Source organism: Nycticebus coucang, chromosome 1, assembly GCF_027406575.1.
Source record: "Nycticebus coucang isolate mNycCou1 chromosome 1, mNycCou1.pri, whole genome shotgun sequence".
NCBI lineage: Eukaryota > Metazoa > Chordata > Mammalia > Primates > Lorisidae > Nycticebus > Nycticebus coucang.
The window spans coordinates 143,598,634-143,623,818 of NC_069780.1; the positions used below are offsets into that span (position 1 = coordinate 143,598,634).

The following is a 25,185-nucleotide window of genomic DNA, read 5'->3' on the forward strand; positions in this document are numbered from 1 at the left end:
TAAATTTTGAGTGGCTCAGCACCTGTAGCTCAGCGGCTAGGGTGCCAGCCACATACACTAGAGCTGTTGGGTTCAAATCCAGCCCGGGTATGCCAAACAACAATGACAGCTACAACCAAAAAATAGCTGGGCATTGTGGCGGGCACCTGTAGTCCTAGCTACTTGGGAGGCTGAGGCAAGAGAATTGCTTAAGCCGAAGAGTTTGAGGTTGCTATGAGCTGTGACGCTACGGCATTCTACCCGGGCGACGTAGTGAGACTCTGTTTCATAAAAAAAAGAAATTATGCTAAATTTTGACTTTTCATAGATTGAACTGTTAAAACCTGGCTGATCCCAACATTTTTTTGGATGGTGGTAGTATTTGTTGTGCCATGAGAGATTAATTTCTTTTATGTAAAAATATGCCTATTGAATTATCAGATATATGATATCATAGTGTAGTAATGTTGGATTAATAGTTCATAATTAAAACTTTTGTCCTAGGTTTCCCACAGATCACCTGAGTAACTGAGTAAATAAACTCACATCTCTTTGTACTTAAGTTTTCTCACTTTTAAAATTGGAATACCTGCCCCTGTTTCTTCCCACATTGTAATGATTCAGATCTCTTTTTTCTTTTAATAAGAAAAATATTACAAAATTATTATAATTATAGGTATAAATAAATGTCAGTGTGTTTTTTCTATAAATCCATAAGCCTATTTCCAACAATTCTTTATTCCAGACTTTAAGTCACTTAATAACAATAAAAATTTAAAAGCCATTTTTTTATTGCACATTACAATATATTTGACAATCTTCTAGTTAAATAAATCACTTAATTACATTTTGGACATACATTTTTCTTTCAGACTACTGAAAATTGGTGAATATTTTATTTCTTCAGGTTTTTTATCCTGCAATTTGCAAAGTGTTAATATAGCTCTCTAAAGTGTCCATAGGTAGGGGGTAGTCATATACTTTGTAGTATTAGTTTTACTGTTCTGCTTATAACAATGAAAATCATTGCACTAATTAGGTCTGTATAAAAAGGATAGTCAGTTTTCTTCGTAATAGAAGGAAACATAAGTAAAGATATTTGGAAGCAAATACTGAATATACCCTGCTAGTTTAGTTCCCAGAAAATGTTTAATGCATATAATTTGCTTGAGAATAAGTGATGATTGACCGAATGTTTTATCAGTTAAGATACTGTCTATTTAGATTATAATTTTTTTCTGTATTTTTACTATTTTTAAGAGAGAAAACCTCAGTCTTTACAATCAAAATAAGTATAAAAATTATATAGTAAAATTAGAACCCCAAATCCTAAACTAAGAACCGCTATGAAATTCATAGCGCATTGTTGCTAAGTTCTGGATAGATTAGCTCTTGAATAATCCATCCATCTTGTTACATGAGAAAACATTAATAAGTCCATTATTCTCAGGCTTTCTATAAACACCAACAATTTATATAGCACAACATTATAAAAATTTCAAAGCACACTTAAAAATGTTTAAGCAACTGTTATTTACATCATTTACGATTGTTCAACTGTAGTAAACTATGAAAATTCCTAAAACGGAAAGAAAAAATAGCAAAGAAAGCAGAAAACAAGGAATCCAATAACCCAGTTCACTGAATAAATATAGATGATCACCATATCCATGTCAAACCACCATCCACGGCTATCATCCTCAAAATGCAAGTAATCCATTCTATGTGCACCATGTGGGAACTGCCTTCTTGTAACTGGAGCTGCACGTCTGCGGAAACCTAGATGTATGAACATTAACAAAGCTTATTAAATTCAGATAAGTGCTCAGAAAGAAAGCTGCATTGTACAAGGACCATGAACAAAGCACATCTGATTTCACAGAGTGGTATGTTGTATTCCTGACTTTTTTCAATGATGAACACCTACCTGAAGCCTCTTCCAATTTAGGGTGTTAAGGGCTGGGACAGTAAAGTTAGCAAAGAGCACAGGATATAGACTCAGGAGACTTGCCTACTTCTGTCACTTAATTGGGGGCAAGTTATTAATCTTTGAGTCTCAGATTTCTTATTAATCACTTCAAATATTTGTGAGGATCAAATGTAATTATTTCTTCATGAGAACATTTCTAAATGTAAACTTTTTACAAGTGTTACTCCTTGTAATTTCTGATCACCATCTTAACCTTCTATCTTAAGCCTTGAGAATTTTATTCAGTCCAATTATTCAATCAAAATTCTGAGAAGAATGTTTCTTTTTTGGTTTGAGCATTGAATAAACTGGATGACATATGGTTCTGTGAAGCTCTAGCTCAGGGTGTCCATCCTTTTTTCTTTTCTTCTATACATTAAAAGAAGACTTGTCTTGAGCCCCACAGTATATATACAATCACTAACAAAAGCTGATTAGCACCAAAAAAAAAAAAAAAAAAAAAAGTCTATGAATACTTTTCATGATATCTGACACCACAGACAAGCAAAAAAAGTCCTTACAGAATGAGGATGCCTCTGCTAGATTGAAGCAAATTCTGGTTCATCCATTTTAACCGTTAAGTAATGTTAAATATTGTGCCGTAGACCAGGGTGTTTATTCTGACTGTAAGGTTGCATTCACTTGGGTATTAGAATAGTTATTTAGAGTCAAACCTCTTTAGTCAATACAATTCTATCTTGTTGCTTATGTATGCTTATTTGTAAATTATATTTACATGAAATTAAAAGGGATGAGAAAATGAAATAAGTGATGTCTTACAATAAATTGTAAAGTCACATTTCAAATAGTTTTGATAATTTCTAATTGTTTTTGGCTGACTTTCTACCAGATTTGGTTTGATTTTTAAAAAATGATACATAATACTTGTTTATGGAGTATAGGTGAAATTTTTTGCATGTATAGATTGTAATGATCAAGTCAGGTTATCTGGAATGTCCACTACATTGAATATTTATCATTTCTATGTGTTAGGAACATTTCAAGTCTTCTCTTTTAGCTATTTTGAAATATATGATAAATTGTTAACTATAATAGCCCTACTATGCTTTTAAACATTAGAATTTATTCTTTTTATCTGACTGATGTTTGTGGCCAGTAACCAACCTCTCTTTATTCCCCACCCACCCCGCCAAATGCCCTTCCCAGCATCTGATATCTATTACTCTTTCTACCTCCACAAAATCAACTTTTTAAAGCTCCCATATATAAGTGAGAACATGTGACATTTGTCTTTCTGTATCTGGCTTATTTCACTCAGTGTAATGATCTTCAGTTCCATCCATGTTGTTGTAAATGACACCATTTCATTCTTTTCTAAGAATTAAGAGTATTTCACTGGGCATATATAGTACATTTTCTTTATCCATCTGTTCACTGATGGACACTTAGGTTGATTTCATATCTTTGCTATTGTGAACAGTGCTGTAATAAACATGCAACTTTATATATTGATTTCTTTTCCTTTGGGTAAAAACCCAGTGATAGGATTGCTGGATCAAATGGTAGTTTTTAGTTTTCTATGAAATCTGCATAGTGGCTGTACTAATTTACATTCCCACCAACAGTGCACAAGAGTTTCCTTTTCTCTGCAAAGATATCTCATTGTGGTTTTGATTTGTATTTCCCTAATGATTGGTGATATTGAGAATTTTTTTCATATACCCTTTGGCTGTTTATAAGTCTTCTTCTGAGAATTGTCTATTCATTTCCTTTGCCCACTTTTAATAGGATTATACTTTTGCTGTTGAATTGTGTTCCTTGTGTATTCTGGATATTTATCCCTTGGTGGATAAATAATTTGCTGAATAGGTTGTCGCTTCACTCTGTTGTCCTTTTAATATAATCCCATTTGTCTTGGTTTTTGTTGCTGCTTCTTTTGAGGTATTATCTCATAAAATTTTTGCCTACACCAAGATTCTGGAATATTTCTCCTATGTTTTCTTCTAATAGTTTTATAGTTTCAGGTATTATGTTGAAGTTTTTAATCAATTTTGAGCTTATTTTTGTATCTGGTGAGAAGTAAAGGGTCTAGTGCATTTTTATACATATGGATAACTAATTTTTCCAGCACCATTAATTGAAGGTGCCAATGAATATTATCAGCATGTTTGTTGAAAATCAGTTGGCTGTAATAAGTACATTTTATTTCTGGGTTCTCTATTTTGTTCCATTAGTTTATGTGTCTGTTTTTATACTAATACCATCCTGTTTTAATTACTATATCCTTGTAATATGTTTTGAAGTCAGGTAGTTGTTCAGGATTGCTTTGAATATTCAGGCTCTTTTTTGGTTTCATATGAATTTCAGCATTTGATTTTTTCTATTTCTGTGAAAAAATGACATTTTGATAGGGATTGCACTGAATCTGTAGATTGCTTTGGTTAGTATGGTCTTTTTAATGATGTTAATCCTTCTGATCCATGAGTGGCCAGATGAGTATGAGATGCCTTTCTATTTATTTATGTCCTCTTTAATTTCTTTCATCAATGTTTTATAGTTTTCCGTGTATGGGTCTTTCTCCTCTTTTTAAAATTGATTCCTAGGTATCTTATATATTTATTTTTTTTGTAGCTATTGTAACTAGGATTGCCTTCTTGATTTCTCAGCTATTACATTATTGGCATGTAGAAACTGTATTCATTTTTTGTATGTTGCTTTCAGATCCAGCAACTTGACTGCATTTATTCATCAAGATACACTCATTAGAGTTTTTTGATAGAGTTTTTGTATTTTTCTAGGTCTACAATGAGGGACAATTTTACCTTTTTCCAATATGAACACCTTTTATTTCTTTCTCTTTTCTGATTGCTCTGGATGGGACAATGTTGTATATATTGGTGTGCTGAAAGTGGGCATCCTTATATTGTTCCAGTTCTTAGAGGAAAGGTTTCAGCTTTTCCCCATTGAGTACAATGTAGGCTGTGGGTTTGTCAGATATGGCCTTTATTATGTTAAAGTATGTTCCTTCTTTGACTAGTTTGTTGAAAGGTTTTTGTCATGACAGGATGTTGAATTGTTTTTGCATCTATTGAGATGATCATATAGTTTCTGTCCTTCATGTTGACTGTATCATGTTTATTGATTTTCCTATGTTGAACCACCCTTGTATCCCTGGAATATATATCCCTTATCATGGTGTATTATCTTTTTGATGTGCTGTTGAATTGGTTTTCTAGTATTTTGCTGAGGAACTTTACATGTATATTCATCAGGGATAGTGGCCTGAGATTTCCTTTGCTGTGTCTGTTTGTTTTGGTGTTAGGGTCATGCTGGTCTTACAGGATGAGTCAGGGAAAGTTCTCCTCTCTCTAAATTTTTGGAGTGGTCAGAGGAGAACTGGTGTTATTTTGTGAAATTTTGGTTTTGCAGTGAAGCCAACTGGTCCTGGACTTTTCTTCATTGGGAGAATTTTTATTATGGCTTCAATCTCATTACTTGTTATTAGTCTGTTACAGATTTCAGTCTTTTCTTGAATCAGTCTTGGTGGGCTGTGTGTGTCCAGGAGCTTCCCATTTCTGTCATGTTTCCAGTTTGCCAGTGTATTGATATTTGTAATAGTCCCTGATGATCTTCTTCTGTATTTCAGTGGCATCTGGTAATGTCTCCTTTTCATTTTTGATTTTTATTGGCATCTTCTCTTTTTTCTTGTTTCATTTTCTTTTTTTTTTAAATTTTCTTCCTTAATTTCCTCTTTGACCTAATGGTCATTTAGGACATTTTCTTGAAGATATATGGCTATGGTGTTGGTTGGGTAGAGCACTGGCTTTTGTCTGGTGCATACAGTAGTGTAGTCTCCATATGATTTCTTTGATTATAAACAGCATAAGTGGTTCTGTGATTTCCCTATTGGTTTAGGATGTGGTTAGTTGAGGTTGTGGTGAAGTTTTCTTGGGGACAGGGATTACCAGTGAGTAGTGGGCTTTCCTGGAGTCCCAGGGCACTGTAAATTTACACTGGTGTTAGAGGGTCTAAATGGGCTGATACTTGGGCCTGCAAATTTGGATGCTGGTGGTGGCAGTGGCTGGGCATCTGGGTGGGTTCTCAGGACCCTGGGAAGTATGTGTGGTGTGGGCAATGGCAGTTGCAGGAAAATATTTTGGCTTCCAAGCAGGCCATGCTGATGTTTGTGGCACCTGCAACATGATGGGCAGGCCAACTCCCAGGACCATAGGTAGCATGAGAAGATGGGTGTCAGCTGTGGTGGTAGTGGCAGGTAGAATGGGCCTGACTTCTGGCCCCTAAGAGGAATGCTGCACTGTTAATGGTAGGGAACTGAGTTTGGCAGTCCCCAGGGCCTTGAATAGCATGCTTAAGGAACTAAGGATTGGAGCTGAATCAGGTGGATCCGTCATCAGCCCCCGGGTGGTGCATGCAAGAGCTGGTTGTGGTAGGTAGGGGTGGGATGATCCTTAGGCTTCTGCTGTAATGCTTAGGTTGGGGTGCCAGTGGATGTGCTATACATCCCTGCTACTGAGAAGGACAGAGTTGCTTTCAGTGGCTGTTCGCAGGCAGCTGGGGAATGTGTGAAATCCACAGTGGCTGCTGTAGACAGGGGATTTGTCCTCAGGGTACATGAAAATGCATGGTGGTTTTGCTGCTGGGGGCAGCAAGATCAATGCCAATGGCTTACGTTTCAGCCCTGCAGATAGCATTCCACCACAGGTGGGGAATGTAAGTGAAGCTCCTGGGGGTGGAGAGGCAGAAGCTGAGAGGTCCCAGGACTCTGGTAGGGACTGTGCTCTCCATATAGTGCCTTGCTTTGGGTGCTTAAGACTTGGGGTGTGTGTGAGATGCAGTATGAGCTAACTCTCTGGAGCAATGCCTTTGCGCGGTCTCTAGGAGCTCCCTTTGTCAGTGTCAGGGCCCACAAGGGTATAGAGGAGCCTTCTCAGGGCTAGGATCATAGGAGTGTGTGGTGAGAAGGTGGACCAGGAGGAGTATTTCACTTATCTTTTCTCTGCCTTGGGAAGTCTTTCCAGGTTCCCAGCTGACCCTGCTGAGCAGGTTGCCTTGATTTTTCTCTCCTTTCCTCTATCATTTCTTCATTTATTTCTAGTGTTTTAGAGAGGATCTATCATTTCTTCATTTAATTCTAGTGTTTTAGAGAGGATCTAGTGTTTTAGAGATGCTGTGTTTGAAGTATGGTTACATATTCACTATGTTGGTGGTTCTTTGTGGAGGAAGCAAGTACCAGATGCCTGCATTCAGCCATCTTGAAACCCCTCCTCCTGATAACTTTGATTTTAATTATTAATTTTTATAGCTTATAAAAGGTTATATTAGGATGATGTGTCAGCTCCTCCATTGTTTTTGATTTGCTTTTGTTGGCATTATTAGTATTACTTTCGATCTGGTTCTGTTTAAGTCCCTTGTCCACTTTGTACTGGTCATTTAGCTAAAACTAGATTATCATTTAGCTGGGCATTAGTAAACTTTAAAATATGTAAACTTAAATATATTAGAACACAGAAAATTAATGAAGTCAGACCTTCTGTGTTGTCAAACTTCCAGTTGTTCCTGTCAGGCCTCAATAAATATTATTAAGGGTTGATTTTTCTTCCATCAGATAAACATAACATAAATGTTAGTGTTATCTTCCCACATTCCAATGGATTGCCATGCACCCAATCTGTGGGCATATTACTTTGCAGAGTACCTGTATAGGGAATTTCAAAACCAATAGTTTTTACCAGTGTGATGAAAATGTGTCAAACGGTCTATAAAACTAGTGTATGGCGCTCCATGATCACATTAATGTACACAGCTATGATTTAATAAAAAAAATAGTTTTTTCTAGACTAACCACTGTTTTTAAAACTATAGTCAGTATTTGAAGGGCAAAAGGACTTTTCATTTGTGTAGGTAGGAGAAAGGTTAAGTGGGATGAGTGTTTCCCACATATCAAATATTATTTATTGTATAAACACAAATATTCTCAGTGTAGTCATGTACCTTTTAAAAAATTTCCTCACAAATATAGGTGAGAAATTCTTATTACTAAAAATAGATTTTTTTTTTCTCTCTAGAGGATTTGTATAGGCTTTAGATTCTTCAGATTCAGAAGTTTTAGTTTGGGTCAAAGGAGTAAGGATATTAATGGTATAATAGTTTAAAAAAATACTACAGCTAAAAAAATACAGCTGAGAATAGATATGGCACAAAAAATGAAACATTTTGAGTAGGGTGATTATACATTCTGTTTTCTCTAGGACAGCCCCAATTTAATTTTGTTGTCCTGCCATAAAATATAATTAATGCTAACTTCCTTTGTTGGTAGAAGAAGGGAAAGAGAAGGCAGAAGATGCTGGATTAGAAATTTATCAACTCTGAATGTGAGAAAATGATGTTGACTCATGATGGCTTAGGAAACATGATTTTATAAGTAAGGTGTATAATGACTATTGGTTGGTTAATGTTAATTTATATTTTTTCAAGTGAGCGAGTAATTAGCTATTTAAAATAAATTTTAGAGTTCCAAAACTAAGTTGTATGGGATTAGTACAATTTTAAAATCAAAGTCAGATTAACAGAAAATCACCTCACAGATAACATGTTATTGTTATTATATATTATATGTTGCTATTATTTGGTAAGCATTAGATCAATATGATATTAAAAATTTCCAGAATACAACAGTGATTAACTGGAGATTCCACTGTAAAATGATAATTAAACTACCTAATTCAGTAGTTATGAGGAATAAGAAAATTAATATGTGTAAAGCACATGCCTGACCCACAGTAAAATTTCAATAAATGTTAAATTCTTTTTACTTTATTCATTATCTCCATAAGGAGAAAAATGTTATCTCTGTGTATCTGAACGTATTGCAGACAGAGGCAGCAACTGCCCGTGTTCTGGACTGTATTTTGAAAGATACTTATATAGCAAACAGTGTTGGAAGACAGTGTCCCCTTTGAGGCAGAGGGCAGGTTTGCTTATAGTCTTGGAACACAGAATATTTAATGCTTGTTATAAAAGATTTGAGTTTTGTAAGCCCACAGTTCTCTATAGCACACCTCAATGCATGTATATATATTATGATACACCATGGAAAATGAGGCTCAGGAATCCATCACAAGTGTTGCTACTCTGGCTATTGCTATGAGTAACAAACTACCCTTTGCTTTTGAACCATGAGGCTATTGTCCGTGAGCATCTGTGAAAATGGCTGAATATAACTTGCTAGCTTACATATAGGTAAAAATCTCAGGCCCCTTAACAGTTCTTACCAAAGGTAATCTTGCAATCTCTTTTAGTCCCTGAAACAGTTTTCATAAAATTAGAATCCTTGAAAAAAAATAGAATCCTTGACAGTTTGATAAATTTAGATTATGAAACCACTTGGGCCTATACTCTTTTCAGGTGTAGAGGCAGATTTTAAAATACCAATTGATTTATTTAGTTATTGGTCTACTCCTGTTTTATAAGGTGTTTTGAGTCATTTTTAGTCAGTTTTATATAAAATTACCCATTATATCCAAGTTTTCAAATGATTATGCTAAGATTTTTATATTGTTGTACACTTAAGACTCTTCACAAATATTCTAGTCTCTTTCTGAGTGCATGTTTTATTTGTACTTTGGAAGATAGGCATGGTCGCGAGACTTGACAAGTGAAAATGACTGCCAACGAAAATAATGTGTGTTGTTTCTGGGTAGAAGCATTTAGCAGTTTAAGATTCTGAAGGAGTCTCTTTTTCCTCTGCTACAACAATCAGCAGAGGTCCAGAAAGAGCTATTGTGTCATCCTGGGTCCCAAAGTTTTGGATGATGTGGCATGGAACCTTCAGCAGTTCAGGGAAAATTATTTCAATTTTAGTATAAATTCTGACAGAAAATAATGAGATAACTTATAAAACTATAGAAGAAATAGGTGATAAAAATGGAAGTTGAATTTGACGTGTTTTCCCACATGGAAAAAAAGCTCTTGGAGAAATTCATTGTGGTGAAGTCAAAGAGCAAGAAAGACCATGAAGAAAATCTCCAAGCTGCTATCAGGTTTAGAAGATTATAAAGATTACAAATAGATACTTCTGTCTCGTCTTAAATACTATACTGTAGAAACAATTTTACTTCATAATTACTTCTCTCTCATAGCCTAGAAAACAAAGCTATGGTTTTTTTCCCTATAGAATAATTCAAACTTACATTCATCATCAAGGACCATAAAGTAAGCTTCATTATTAATTTTTTTTCAGAGATAGAAAAACTGTCTCTGAACAGTTAACACTTTCATTTTTACAATTTCAGCCATTTGCACTGTGCTTATAGTGGATACTCAATGTTAGCGGAATGGATGGAGGAATGCCTGCATGTAAGGATAGACTTTAGAGAATAAGATGAATAATTAATATTTTTTGAGAATGTCCTAAGTCAACTCTTCTAAATGTATTTTCAGCAAGGGTTAAACAGTATTATGAATACACCTGAAAAACATTTTGTGGTTTTTATGAAAAAGTATTCCTTAGAAACTAATGTGGAGAGCCTTGAAATTGGTATTTGTGTTCTCTTTCACATGTGATGGGACACACAAAAGGTTAAGCACAGTGTTTTACTGTTCCATATTCTTCATATTACATAAGAATTTTGTTGTTTCAAAGTTGATTGATATAAGTAGGTCTTAGCAGAGGTGGAGTGATATATTTAAAGTCACAAATAGGTATAGAGCTACTTTCAATATACTTGCAAAATTAATGCAAAATAGATTTCAAATTTTATCTTTTCTTCTATATCTTTAGGCTCCCAGAGTCAAATGTATTATTCCTGTAAATATTAACCTTTTATAATGAAAACACTAAAATGTATTGTAGATTATTTGCAACTCTGTAACAACTACTCAATATAGTTTAGGAAGTTAGGCTAAATTACAAAATTTTTAAATGTTTTGGTTCTATAACCAGGTAAAAAGTGAGTACCAAGTGTTTTGTAAAAATATTTTTTATTGGCTAAAATATATATAACAAAGTTTGCATTTTAACCATCTTAAGTATATGATTAAGTTAGTAGCATTAATTATATTTATTTCTGGACTTTGTATTTGTGTTGTATAACTATCACTACTATTATTTCAATTTTTTTCATTATCCTAAACAGAAATTATGGCTATTAAGCAATAACTCTGTTCTCTCCATAGCCCCTGGTAATCTACTTTCTGTCTATATGAATTGGCCTACTCTAGATAGTTCATATAAGTGGGATCATATAATATTTGTCCTTTTGTGTTTGACTTATTTCATTATTATACTAATAATGTTCTCAAGGTTTATCCAAATTGCAGCATGTATCAGAACTTCATTCATTTTTATAGCCTTTGTTCTTTTTTTATCCAGCTATTTACCTGTATATACTACATTTTGTTTGCCATTCAACTATTGATGGAAGCTTTGGTTGTTTCACCTTTCGGCTATTGTGAATAATGCTGAAATTAACACTGGCATGAAAGTATCTGAGTCCCATTTTTCAGTTCTTTTGGGTATATACTCAGCAGTGGTACTGGACAGTCATATGGTAATTCTATGTATAGCTTTTTGAGGAACATCCAAACTGTTTTCATGGTGGGCTGCACCATTTTACATTTCTATCAGCAAAGTATGAGGATTCCAGTTTCTCCTTGCCAACACTTTATATAGTCTGGTATGATTTGCAATATTTTCTTTCATTCTGTAGGTGACTGGGTTGCCTTTTTACTTTATTGATAATGTCCTTTGTACAAATCTTTAATTATGTTGTTTAATTATTTTTTTGTTGCTTGTGCTTTTGGTGTTTTATCTAAGGGTCAATTGGTTATGAAGATTCACATTTTTGTTTTATCCTAAGAATTTTAAGACATATAGCTCATAATTAGGGTACTGATCCATTTCCAGTTAATTTTTGTACATATTCTGAAGTAGGGTCCAACAACATTCTTTTGTTATAAATCTAGTTTTCTTAGCACTATTTGTTGAAGAGACTATTCCTCTCCACATTGAATGTACTTAATTAGCAGTCTTGCTAAAAGCAATTTGCCATAGATACATGGGTTTATTTCTGGACTTTGTATTCCATTGCTCTGTGTATCTAGCCTTATGATAGTACCATACTATTTTGATTACTGTAGATCTGTACTATGTTTTGAAATGTACACTGTGCTTTTTCAAGATGTTTTTGTTTATTGAGGACCCCTTGAAATTCTGTATGAATTTGAGGATCAGCTGTTCCATTTCTGTAAAAAGCCCGTTGAAATTTTGATAGGGATTATATTAAATCTGTAGATGGCATGGGGTAGTACTGATATCTTAATATTAAATCTTCTAATCCATCAACATGGGATGTCTTTTTATTTATAAGGATCTACTTTGATTTCTTTCAGCAAATGGTTAAAATTGTTCCTGGGTGTCATATTCTTTCAGATACAGTTGCAAATGGAACTGCTTTATTTATAACCTTTCCAGATTATTCATTACTGGTGTACAGAATTTATTTTTGTCTATTAATCTTATAACCTGCAATGTTGCTAAGTTTATTAGCTCTAGTAGCTTTGTTTTGAACTCTTTGAAATTATCTCTATATAGAACTATACCATCTGTAAAAAATAGATTTACATTTTCTTTTCCAATTTGGATTCCTTTTATTTATCTTTCTTATCTAATTGCTCTACTTAGTAATTAGAATGTTATGATGAACAGCAGAGGTGAAAACAAGGATACTTGCCTTGTTCTTAATTTAAGGGGGAACTTTCAGTTTTTCACCATTGAACGTGATGTTAGCTGTGAGGTTTTCATAAATGTTTGCTACCAAGTTGAGGAAGTTCCCCTCTGTTCATAGTTTTTTTTTTTAAATAATTATTACATTTATTTATTTATTTATTTTGTTGTTGAGACACAGTCCCACCCTATGCCTTGAGCAGAGTCCAGTGGCATCTGCAATAGCTTACAGTAACCTCAGACATCCGCTGCCTCATCCTCCGGAAGCCACTGGGATTACAGGCGTTCGCCCTGGCGCCGGCTGGGTTTTCTATTTTTTTTTTTGGCCGGGGCTGGTCTTGAACCTGCCACCTCCAGCATATGAGGCCAGCGCCCTACTCCTTTGAGCCACAGCCGCCACCCTGCTCATAGTTTCTTAAGTGTTTTTTTTTTTCCTTATCATGAAAGGTACTAGATTTTGTTAAGTGCCTTTTCTGTATCAATAGAAAAGATCATTCTCCCCGTTTATTTCATTAAAGTGATATATTACATTGATTTTCTTAATGTTGAACCATGTCTGAATTCCCAGGATAAATCCCATTTGGTCATGATGTGCCATTCTTTTCCTGTTACTGGAATGCATTTGCTAGTGTTTTGTGGAGGAATTTTGCATCTATACTGGTATATAATTTTTATTCTTGTGATATCTATGTCTGGCTTTCATATTTATCTTTCTTATGCAGGGGGTATGCTGGCCATACAAAATGAATTATGAGGTATTCACCTCTCTTGAGTTTTGGGGGAAGAATTTGAGAAGGATTGGTATTATTTCTTTGGTAGAATTCATGAGTGAAGTTATTTGGTCCATTTTTGTTGGAAAGTTTTTATTACTAATTCAGCCTTTTATTATAAGTCTGTTGGGATTGTCTCTTCTCCTTGAGTTAATTTATGTGTTCCCATAAATATGTTCATTTTAAATAAGTTATTGAATTTGTTGGTATACATTTGCTCATAGTATTCTCTTATAATGTTTTATATTTCTGTAAAATTAGTAGTAATTTCTCCACTTTCATTTGTGATCCTGTTTATTTGCATCTTCTCTCATTTTTGTCAGTAGAAAAGCCTTGCCAATTTTATTGATCTTTTTCAAGAACAAACTTTTGGTTTTGGTGATTCTATTGTTTTTTCTCTCTCTCTCTCTTTCTTTTTTTTTTTGAGACATAGTCTCACTCTCACCTTGGGTAGTGCTGTGGCATTCTAGCTCATAGTAACATCAAATTTTTGGGTTAAGAGATCCTCTTGCCTCCAGAGTAGCTGGGACCACAGGTGCCTGCCACAATGCTTGGCTAATTTTTCCTATTTTTTTTTTTTTTTTTAGTTGAGACTAAGTCTGCTCTTACTCAGGCTGGTCTCAAATTCCTAGATAGAGGCCAAGTGCAGTGGCTAATGCCTGTAATTGTTCTTTTTTCTTTTTTTTTGAGACAGAGTCTCACTATTTTGCCCTCGGTAGAGTGCCATCGCATCATAGCTCACAGCAATATCAAACTCTTGGGCTTAAGTGATTCTCTTGCCTCAGCCTCCCAAGTAGCTGGGACTACATATACCCACCACAACACCTGGCTATTTTTTGTTGTTGTTGTTGTTGTCATTGATGTTTAGCAGCCCTGGGCTGGGTTCGAACCTGCCAGCCCTGGTGTATGTTAATGACACCCTAACCACTGATTTACAGGCACTAAACCTATTTTCAATTATTTCTACTTCCAGAGTAAATACAGAGTAAATATACCACAAGGCAATGTTTCTGTTAAAAAGCCAGGTGAACAGTAATTTTGCAATCATTTAGTGATACTACTTTTGACTGAGTGGTTGTTTTCTATAATTGAGATAAATACAATTCCTAACTTTGTTTTACTTAAAAAATTATTTTTACAAGAATACTCAGAGACCTAAAAATAGACCTGCCATTCGATCCTGTAATTCCTTTACTAGGTATATACCCAGAAGACCAAAAATCACATCATAACAAAGATATTTGTACCAGAATGTTTATTGCAGCCCAATTCATAATTGCTAAGTCATGGAAGAAGCCCAACAGCCTATCGACCCACGAATGGATTAATAAATTGTGGTACATGTATACCATGGAATATTATGCAGCCTTAAAGAAAGATGGAGATTTTGCCTCTTTCATGTTTACGTGGATGGAGCTGGAACTTATTCTTCTTAGCAAAATATCTCAAGAATGGAAGAAAAACTATCCAATGTACTCAGTTCTACTATGAAGCTAATTTATAGCTTTCATATGAAGGCTATAACCCAACTATAGCACAAGAATATGGGGAAGGGGCCAAGGGAGAGGAGGGGAGGGGGAAGGTTGGGGTGGAGGGAGGGTAATTGGTGGGGCCACATCTATGGTGCATTTAGAATGGGTATAGGCAAAACTTACTAAATGCAGATACAAATCTCTTCATACAATAACAAAGAAAATGCCATGAAGGCTATGTTAAACAGTTTGATGAAAATATTTCAGATTGTATATGAAACCAGCACATTGTACCCCTTGACTGCACCAATGTACATAGCTACGATTTAATAATAAAAAATAAATAAATAAAATAGAGATGATAATAAAAAAATTATTTTTAATATGGGTATATAATAGTTGTATATATTTATAGGGTACATGTGATGTTTTGATATAGGCATGTAATATGAATTAAAATGGATAATTGAATGTCCATCACCTCAGGCATTTATAATTTCTTTTTATTAGGAATATTACAATTCTACTTTTTTAGTTGTTTTATAGTATACCTGAACTTACTATTGATAATAGTCATATTTTTGTGTTATTAAATATTGTTAATTATATCTAACTCTCTATATTTTGTGACCATTAATCATCCCCACTTTATTTCCCCCCCTTTATAAGTATTTTACTTCAATGGTATTAAGTTGCTATATAATTAGATTCTAATGTGATCATATTTTATTCAAAATTTATGATTTTTTTATGTAGCAAAATTTAATGTTTATATTTCCAAACAAATTCCCATAAAACATTGTTTTTCTTCCCTAAGATATAGAAAATGTTTTGTTTTTCTTACTGTCAATATGAAAATAGATCAATTAAGAATTAAATTCATTAGTCAAGTTTTTTTTTTTTTTTTTTGGCCAGGGCCAGGTTTAGAACCTACCACCTTTGGTATATGGGGCTGGCGCCCTACTCCCCTTGAGCCACAGGTGCCACCCTTTGTTAGTCAAGTTTTAAGAGTATATGTAGCTCTTAAAATATCTTAACTCCTACGGTTCATCTTAGAAGGGTACAGGTGAAATTTACTAAATGTAGAATAAAAGTCTGAACACAATAACTATTTAATGCCATGAAGGCTATGTTAACCAGTTTGATGAAAATATTTCAAGCTGTATATAAAACCAGCACATTGTACCTTATGATTGCATTATTGTACACAGCTATGACTTAATAAAAATATATCTTAACTCTTAAATTTAATCTCTAACATATTATCAAAGAATGTCTTATCAGGAAATATGTAAAAGAACCTCATCTAGATTCTGAAACAGAATATTGAATCATTATAATTTTCAGTAAGTCATTTAGGATAGATATGTCCTCCCATTTTACAGATTAAAAATTTAAAAAGACTCTAGGCTTTGAGAGTTGTTGATTTGCCATGGGTCACATATAAGTGACAGAGCTGAATCTTCAGCCAGTTTCCGTTTATGTATCTATGACAGTGCTATAAATTTTAGATATTCCAAAGCTGTAAGATAATTGTAATACTTTCTCTTAGTAGCCTGATATTTTATAAAATATATTCACAAAATTGCTTTTTGAGAAGACAGCTATTTTTTTTAAATCATGTATTCTGTTCCCTCTGAATATTTAAATATATCTCACTTTAAATTCTTTCTGTGACATTAAAAAACAAGCAACCCTAATTAATGTTTGAATCCATTTGTAACCTCAGTAGTTCTCAAGAAGTGATGATGGAAGAAATTTGGAAATATGTGGGGACTATTTTTTATACAATGAATGGAGGATCTATTTCTGGTTAGGTATGTTAAATGATCTTGCTGTTAGATTAGCCTCAGCGCTGTTGGGTTAGAAAACACACCTGACCAAGAGGTGTGCTTTTGGAAACACTGTAGGAATCACTGATTTGGCAATCTTTTTGAAACAAAGACTTGACAAGAAAATGACCCATGGGTGGTTAAAATAATAACTAAACATTATTATCAAATAAATCTATCTTATCAGATCATAGCTCAGATGAGGTATCACTGAAGTAGCAATATATTATATCAAACATAAAAGTTATTGTTTCTATAATTTCTAAATGTACAAGTAGAACTTAGAATGACTTGCTGAATAATTCATGTTCTAAGTTATGTCTCTTGGTAATCAGGTTTATAAATATATATAGTCATTTAGAGAATGAAAAGGAATTTATTTTGTGATTTTTGACCTATTTAGAGATCTTATGTTATTTATTATTAATATTATGAATATCATCCTAACAGGATATGTTCAGAAAGGCAGACTCCACCAATTTAATGATAATTCAAGAAAAGCCATTTTATCTGCTTGAGAAATTATTTTCTTTTAGGGTTTAAAAGAAAAAAGCACCAATGACTCAGCTATTTATCTTTTTAAAGCTCTGCTAGTGTTTCTGACAAAGTCAATACCCATTTGACAGGAAATTATATTATCAAATTCAGCCTAAAAAACTTTTCATTATATATGGCCACCAGTTATTTATATAATCTTTTTTAAAAGTAAACTGTAATTTATCCTTTCATTGTGTGTGAATTCTTAAGACATACCCAAGGAATGCACAATAAAATAACGTGACCATCTAATGCATATTTCTTAGTGATCAAAATTTCAAGTCCTCTATATTCCCTTTGGAATGTTTTGAGAAATTATGCTATGGCCTTTCATTTTCTCAGACCAGGAAAAAGTAATAAAAGAGAAAGCAGTCCCTGTAACATGTATTATTGTTCTCTCTCTTTGCTATTTTAGGGAAAAAAGGATAAAATACAGTACTAAAGAAAAATTGAATGGGACAGAAACTAGTCAGATAGTTTATATTTTAGATATTATACAAATCTATGTAACATTACATTATATCCAATCTACCTATAAAATAAGCACATGAGAAATACAGATGGATATAGATTTGAAGTGAAAATATAATGCAGTAGCACTCTGTTGTATTACCAAAATGTTGGTCTTCTTCATAAAATACTAGTGTCTATTATTTTTCCACAAAACCTGAGTTCTTACAATATAATCTTAGTAAAATTAAAATATGTATGCAGAGTAACAATAAAAACAGTACATTCCCATCATAGTTATGAAGTTTTTCTATAACACTTTATTTTGGGGTGAATAAATTCTTAAGCTGCTTTGATTAGTTGTGGCACAAGCCTAATACTGGTGAGGGTAAAGAGTAAGTTTTAAAGTGTTCAGTTTTTTGTAAGTTTTCAATATCAAGTATAAATCTACAGATACTGAAACATTTTCATATTATCCTATGAATCTTAATGAATACTCTAAGGGTTGTTGAAATTTATGAATATATTGTGTTGTACACAATAAACCTTTACTTCCATATGCGCTGCAAAAAATGAAAGATACAGCTATAGCTATGGTATGGTAAATTATGGTAATAGCTCCACCAGCTGGTAAAAAAGGTCTGAAACTTTCAAGTATATCATTCCTTTTGTCCACAAAATAACTGGGACTGCCCTGATTCTCTTTTCCAGATACTTGTTACTTTTCATTTTGGAACGATTTTTCCTCTGCCAGGACACTTTGCTATCTATTTTAACCCACTTCTTTTTTACTGATTTTTTTAAAACGTAAGTTTTTACAGATGAAAGACAGACAAACTTAATGCCTTGGACACAATATTGAAATGCTAGAAACACTTTGGTCTCCCAAATCACATGGCATTCTCCCTGAGGTATTGCTTGTTCTCAACATATTGGCTAAATGCTAATTTGTGTGATTACTTGAAGATTTCTAAAATTTGCACTGTATTTTCAATTAAATTTGTATTTGCTATCTAGAACAAACAAAAAATTATCATGCACTATTAAACTCTCGCTATACTATGCCAGAGTTAACTTCATTTCACTGTAAGATAAACATTGTTCATTTTACTTGTAGCATTGCTTTCCTTCCAATTAATTCATTCTTTATAATAATTCAGATAAAGAGAGGTTCTTTCAAGTTTCCTTTGCATTCTGATCCACAATTCTGTTCTGCCTTATATTCCCCAGCCCTATCAGCTTCTAGAGCAGTGTATCTTATTCTTTATACTTTGGCAGCACATTAGAATCACCCAGGGACCTTTAAATAATACTGATGTTTGGAACCCATCTCTCAAGAGTCTGAATTAATTGGTCTGGGTTATTGGCACTGGGATTCATTCAAGGTCATAAGTGCAAAGGAATAGAACCTAGTACCTAGAACTGTTTTGCTTCAAAAAAACAACACAAAGCCTTAGGTATTCTTTTTTCTCATGTAAAAAAAAAATTCTTTTTCTTTCCCATCTGCCAAAGTGAGTTGAGGAATTTTCCAGGATTAGATGAAAAGTTCTTTTTCATAATCATAATAGTACTCTTATTTTATAGTTGCTCTGCTTTGGGAAACCCAATTCCTGAAATTTTGGATTAATTTTATGAATGTTGACAGTTATCTCTCCTGGAAGTTCTTTACGTCTTTATTGGTATTATCAAGCTAACTGCTCATTTGATTGATTGAAATGAGTCTGAGAAGTTTATTTTACTTTCCTTAAGGAATCAATGATTACAAACTAATTTCCTAGAAATGGTTATTTTATGTCATTTTGAAAAATATTTTAACTGTGCGAATACAATCATACTTCATATAAAAAATCAGAACAAAATTTCCTTCCATAACTTCAGGATTTAGGGGATTCTAAAATATAAGATATGATATATATGTATGTATTATATACATATGCATAACAGCTAATGAAAGATTGTGGACTTCTGGTCAGTAATGCTAGATAATTAACCAATCCTTAACTTACATAAAGGAAAAAAAAATGTTTATAGTGCTTCTTTTTGTGTCTGTCATGACAGGTGTTATGAGTGTTGCTGGTTAGAAGTAGCCCAATCTTTAAAGAGAAATCCTAGTTTTCAAATCATTTTATAAATGAATGTGTGGAAAAAATTTCACTAACAAATTGGTTTGACTACAGATAGCATATCTTCAATATCTTTAATATCTTTTATTAACATATTTTACATTTATTTAAAGATCATCTCATTTTTCTCTTATATAAATGTTTGGGTTACTGCAGTACTTTTTGATAAAGTTATACACAAAGGCCAAGAAATACCCCTATGAATGGTTATCTTTTCCCATGGAGAGGCTTTCCTCAGGATCAAGAAGCCAAAACTGTAAGTAAATATAAGCCCCGTTTATCAGCAAAGAGGACAAGATGTGGAGTGCCATATATGGACATTGCTGCTATGTGCTACAGAACTCTAGAGAGTGCCCTTCAGACAACTATGTCAGAGATACTTCCTGGACTTGGGAAGTAGCATCCCTGACTTCACTGCTCTCATTGCTTTCCAATTTTGAAGAATCCAAGATGTAGATAAACTCAGGTTGATGATGCTCTATGATGGGCTAGAAGCCTCTTAGAGGGATACAAGCTAAGGCTATGAGCCATATCTTAAAAAACTATATTATCTAGAGTCTGGAGAGTAGTTCACTAACCAAATGAGAAACACAGCATTGCTTTCATTAGTACAGGCAGTCATCAGTAATCCCCACAATGAATGCTTATGAGGAAACTGGCTTGAAAATGCAGGGGGGTCCTTCCTACCCTTTTCCTAGTCTACATCTTCGGCTCTATACAGAGAGTAAGAGGTAGAACTGAGTCTACAGACTGAACTCTCAGTTCATTTATTCAGGCAACTCAGCTGCATAGATGAAGGAGCAGAACTAAGAAAAGTACGGCATGTTTATACACGTATCATTCAACCTAGAACAGCCAGAATAGAATGAGAACACTGGACTGGCTAAAAAGCCCCTTGAATTTAGAGAGTGGAAGTGCCAGGCCACCCACTGAGCTTCGGTATAGGAAGTACAAGAAGTAGATGGAAAAAGAGTAGGCAGTGCCACTTCAAAGTACTGACTTTGAACACAAAGACCCAAGCTATTAATAACATGAGCCCCAAACTTTGAGATTAGCCTCTACTATTCCCTGGGGAAGGATCTTCTAGATCCTTACTGTATATGTGTATTTCTTTTTTTCTACCAGTTCCTGAGAAAGATGTATTGAACTCTTCAACTGTGATTATGGATTTTTATCTATTTTTGCTTTTGAGCTCTGTCAAATTTGCTTTATATATTGTATTTTTAAATTGTTTTAAGTTGTATGCAAATTTATGGTTTTGTATTTTCCAGTTGAATTGTCCCTTTTTGCTGGGATCAGAGCATGAGCCACTGTGCCTGGCAGTTGTTTTTATTTTTTAATAAATGTCTTATTTTAGAACAGTTTTTGGATTTACATAGAAGTTACAAAAGTAGTACAAAGTTCCTGTATACTCCACACTAAATTTCCCCTATTATAATCAACTTATATTAGTACAGTACATGCCATAATTAATGAACCAACAGTAATACATTATTATTAAAGTCCGTATTCATTAGGATTCCTCTAGTTTTTACCTAGGGTCTTTTTTCTGTTCCAGTATCCTATCTAGGATGTTATATTAGATTTAGTCATCCTGTCTCCTTAGGCTACTCTTGGTGTGACAGTTCCTAAGGCTGTCTTTGTTTTGAATGTCCCTCACCTGAGATTTGTCTGATGTTTTCTCCATGTTTATACTGGGATTATGGGTTTTTGAGAGGAATTCCTGAGAGGTAGAAACTCTATTCAGAGACTCTATTCACTTTATAATTATATGTTCCTTCATTTTTCTTTGGTTACTTCAATGAGTAAATGAGTAAATATGCTACTAAGTAAATTTAGTTTATAATAATGAATCCTTTTTATTGTTATTTTTGAGACTGAGTCTTGCTTGTTGCCTGAATAGAGTATAGTGGCATCATCATAGTTCACAGCACCCTCAACTTCTAGGCCCAAACAATCCTCCTGCCTCAGCCTCCTAGGTAGCTGGTACTACAGGTACGTACCACAATGCCTGGATAATTTTTCTATTTTTAGTAGAGATGGGGTCTCACTCTTGCTCAGTCTGGTCTTGAACTCCTGAGCTCAAGCAATCCCCTCACTTCCGTCCCCAGAGTGTTATGATTATAGGTGATCCACCATGCTAAGCTGATGATAATAAATTAAGAATCTTTATGGGAGTACTAGTGCTTCTGTCAAATACAGCTTTGGTCAAATCTGATACTTTTGAGATACATTTTAATTATCTGTATCTACATATTAAACATCGATGGCAATTAGAGTCAACTTAGTCATGGGTTTCTCACATTTGCATTCATTTTATAGTCTTCATTTTCTTCGTATCTATAGCTTTTTGTGAAGGGAAGTTAGCAAAATTACTAGTTAAAATTGATCAATACAGAAATACGAAATTACCTTTAAGAAAAGATCTTAGACTAAGTTACTATACGTTAAAAATATTAGTTTCCTTACCTCCAAAAAGATGGAATGCTTTTCTGCAGCTTGGTAGAGGCCATTTTGCACAGCTGGATTTATGAAAGCTTTGTTTTATTTTCAAATATTCTTTAGTAAAGAATGTTTTTGTGGCATTGTTCAATTCTAAAGGAAAAGAAAACAGCATTTTAAACCATAAATTTGAGTAAAATGGCAAGAACATGACCAATGATTACTGGAGTATTTTGATAATAAAGTTCGTATCTCTTTAAGTCAGTGAAGACAAAAGTAGATTCAACTTTTTAAAAAAATTCAAGCATATACAACTTCCCCCAATTCACATTTGATCAGCAATGGTATGCCCCCATGTAGTATAGACATCTACTGAGTGAACCCTACGTCAGGCCCTCTGCCATGTGGGGAATATACGTAAGACAGTGCTGACCCTCAAAAACACTGTAGACTAAAAGATGGAAATAAACTGGAAGACAAAAAAGGGGAATAATGTGCTATGGGGGTAACAAAAGAAGAGCTAGAGTCCATCAGGGCTCAGGAGTGATACTTTTTATTTCATAACTCATCACTTTTTATTTTCATAACCCATCTATTGTGCTTTTAATCAGCTCATTGCTACAGATTTTGTACAGCTCTGACAGTTTAAAAAATGTAAAAATACTCAAACTTTCAGAAGCTTACTAAGGAATTTAAAAGGAAATAGTCACTTGAAGTGCACACAGACCAATCAAAGAACACATACGATGTATTCACTTTAAACAGTAGAAAGTATATATGAGCCGTGGAAGACCAAAACTGAGTCTGTTTAAATGAAGAAGTTCCTCTTAGGCCCTTCAGAATCGGTTACTAACCTAAGAAGTAAACTAGGCTTTCCCTCACCCATCCACTGTTGCTTTTTATCCCCTAGTTATCACCTGCAGTGTATCCTTAGTTTTCTTACTACTTTAGGCTTTGAGCTTTAGCTTAAGCAAGTTGCATTATATTTTCTTTAATGTTCCTAATCGCTGCCTGAGACTGATTCTTAGTAATGCAAAGGGAAAGGGATTCACCAAGTTCATAATAAACAACAAAAGGAGCAATGTAAAAAACTGACTATTCTAGGTAAGTGATGTTATATATTAAACCTGAAACTCTAATTCCCTTCCAAATTGCAACCTATGAACCAGTATACAAGTTAGAGAAAAGGTATTTTTGTAGTCTCATCATGCATGCTGGGGTTGGAGGTATTATGGCAAGTGCATTTTTTCTCCCTTACATGTTTAATAGTTAAATCATTTCAGGTTGGATATTCTCACACTAGTTTCTACAGCAATGCACAGCTAGCTCTTTTATTAAAGTCCACTTTGCCTACTGCCTATTTACAGTCCTTTACTACAAGATGGTCATGATATTATCACCTGATTAAAAGGGCTCCTCAGCGCTATTCATGTGATGAGAATGAATAAAGTTATCAAATGATTTATAACACATTCATTTATAGTAACAGTGGTTTTCTTGTAGGACTTTAAGTACTGATGACTATTATTCAGAGTCATTTTCTGAGAAGTTAAAATCCCCTGGTCAGATTGACTAATGAGGAACTAAAAAGAAAATCTCCTGAGTACGGAGTAGTGTATTAATAATTAACTCTTAGGAAAACTGAGTTTACAATTTCCTTGTAAATGTGACCCACGTGGCAAGTGAACAACACAAGTTAGAGAAAAGTTTGGGTCTTCTGTTATATTCAACAGAACATGATCAGTTTGAATCACAGAAATAGGTAACATTAAGTTTGTAAGTCTTAGATCCAACTCTCATGACCTGGCAGTACTCACCATGTGGTTGCTGCAAGGTATGTTGATAAAGTGCACACCCTATGCAAGGGTCCTCAAACTTTTTAAACAGGGGGCCAGTTCACTGTCCCTCAGACTGTTGGATGGCCGGACTATAGTTTAAAAAAAAACTATGAACAAATTCCTATGCACACTGCACATATCTTATTTTGAAGTAAAAAAACAAAATGGGAATAAATACAATCACACCGCCACATGTGGCCCATGGGCCGTAGTTTGAGGACCCTTGCATAGGATTTGGGGGCTAAGAGGGGGTTTGTATGCTAGGAAAGGAGAAGGCAACCAGGAATATCTCACCCAATACTAACTAATACTTACCTATGAAGTAAGACAATTAAGTTTGAGAACTTGCCTCCATGCACTGACATTGGCAGCACTGCACAAACAACTTGGTAAGGTTTTTTAACCATGGCGTATCAGTGTCTCACATTGTGTTCATATCAATGTGTGGTGGTGTCTTACTGAGTGGCATTCATTACTGTTGTTGCATGCTTTTGTGTGCCATCATGACAATGCTGTAACTTATAGCAATGAATATACATTCATACATTTATTAAACTTGGCAAGAGTGGAAGTAAAATCAAGACGTGTTAGTGCAAGTGTATATGGATTATGTGATGAAGAAAATGGCCACGTACAAATGGATTAAATGTTTTTCTGAGGGGAGAGAAAACACTAATAAAGGGAGGTCAGGGCCAGTAACAAGAATTGACAAACATTGCAAAAATTTGTCAAATTGTGCATCAAAATCGTGGGCTGAATGTAACATTGAGTATACCTTTCAGAGACAGACTATTTTGAAAAAGATGAACAGAAAAATGAAAGAGTAGAGGTAAATATAGAGTCAAGTACAAAACCAGTATTCGCATAAGAATTAACAAACCAGGGCGGCTCCTATGGCTCAGTGGGTAGGGCACCGGCCCCCACCTGGCAGGTTTGAACCCAGCCCTGGCCAAACTGCAACAAAAAAAAATAGCTGGGTGTTGTGGTGGGTGCCTGTACTCCCAGCTACTCCAGAGGCTGAGGCAAGAGAATCGCCTAAGCCCAAGAGCTGGAGGTTGCTGTGAGCCA

At 34.3% G+C, this 25,185-nt stretch overlaps 1 protein-coding gene across 2 annotated transcripts in view; it reads right to left on the reverse strand.

Moving 5' to 3' along the window:
- Positions 1-740: 740 nt before the first annotated feature.
- RNF180 (ring finger protein 180) overlaps positions 741-25,185 on the reverse strand; it is a 135,286-nt gene continuing 110,841 nt past the window's right edge. For both annotated transcript variants that reach the window (XM_053589945.1, XM_053589936.1), the window contains 2 exons: positions 22,307-22,432; positions 741-1,758 (listed from right to left, as the gene is read on the reverse strand). In XM_053589945.1, coding sequence (XP_053445920.1) covers positions 1,559-1,758; positions 22,307-22,432 — 326 coding nt within the window. In that variant the 3' untranslated portion in view covers positions 741-1,558. The remainder of the gene's footprint in view (positions 1,759-22,306; positions 22,433-25,185) is intronic.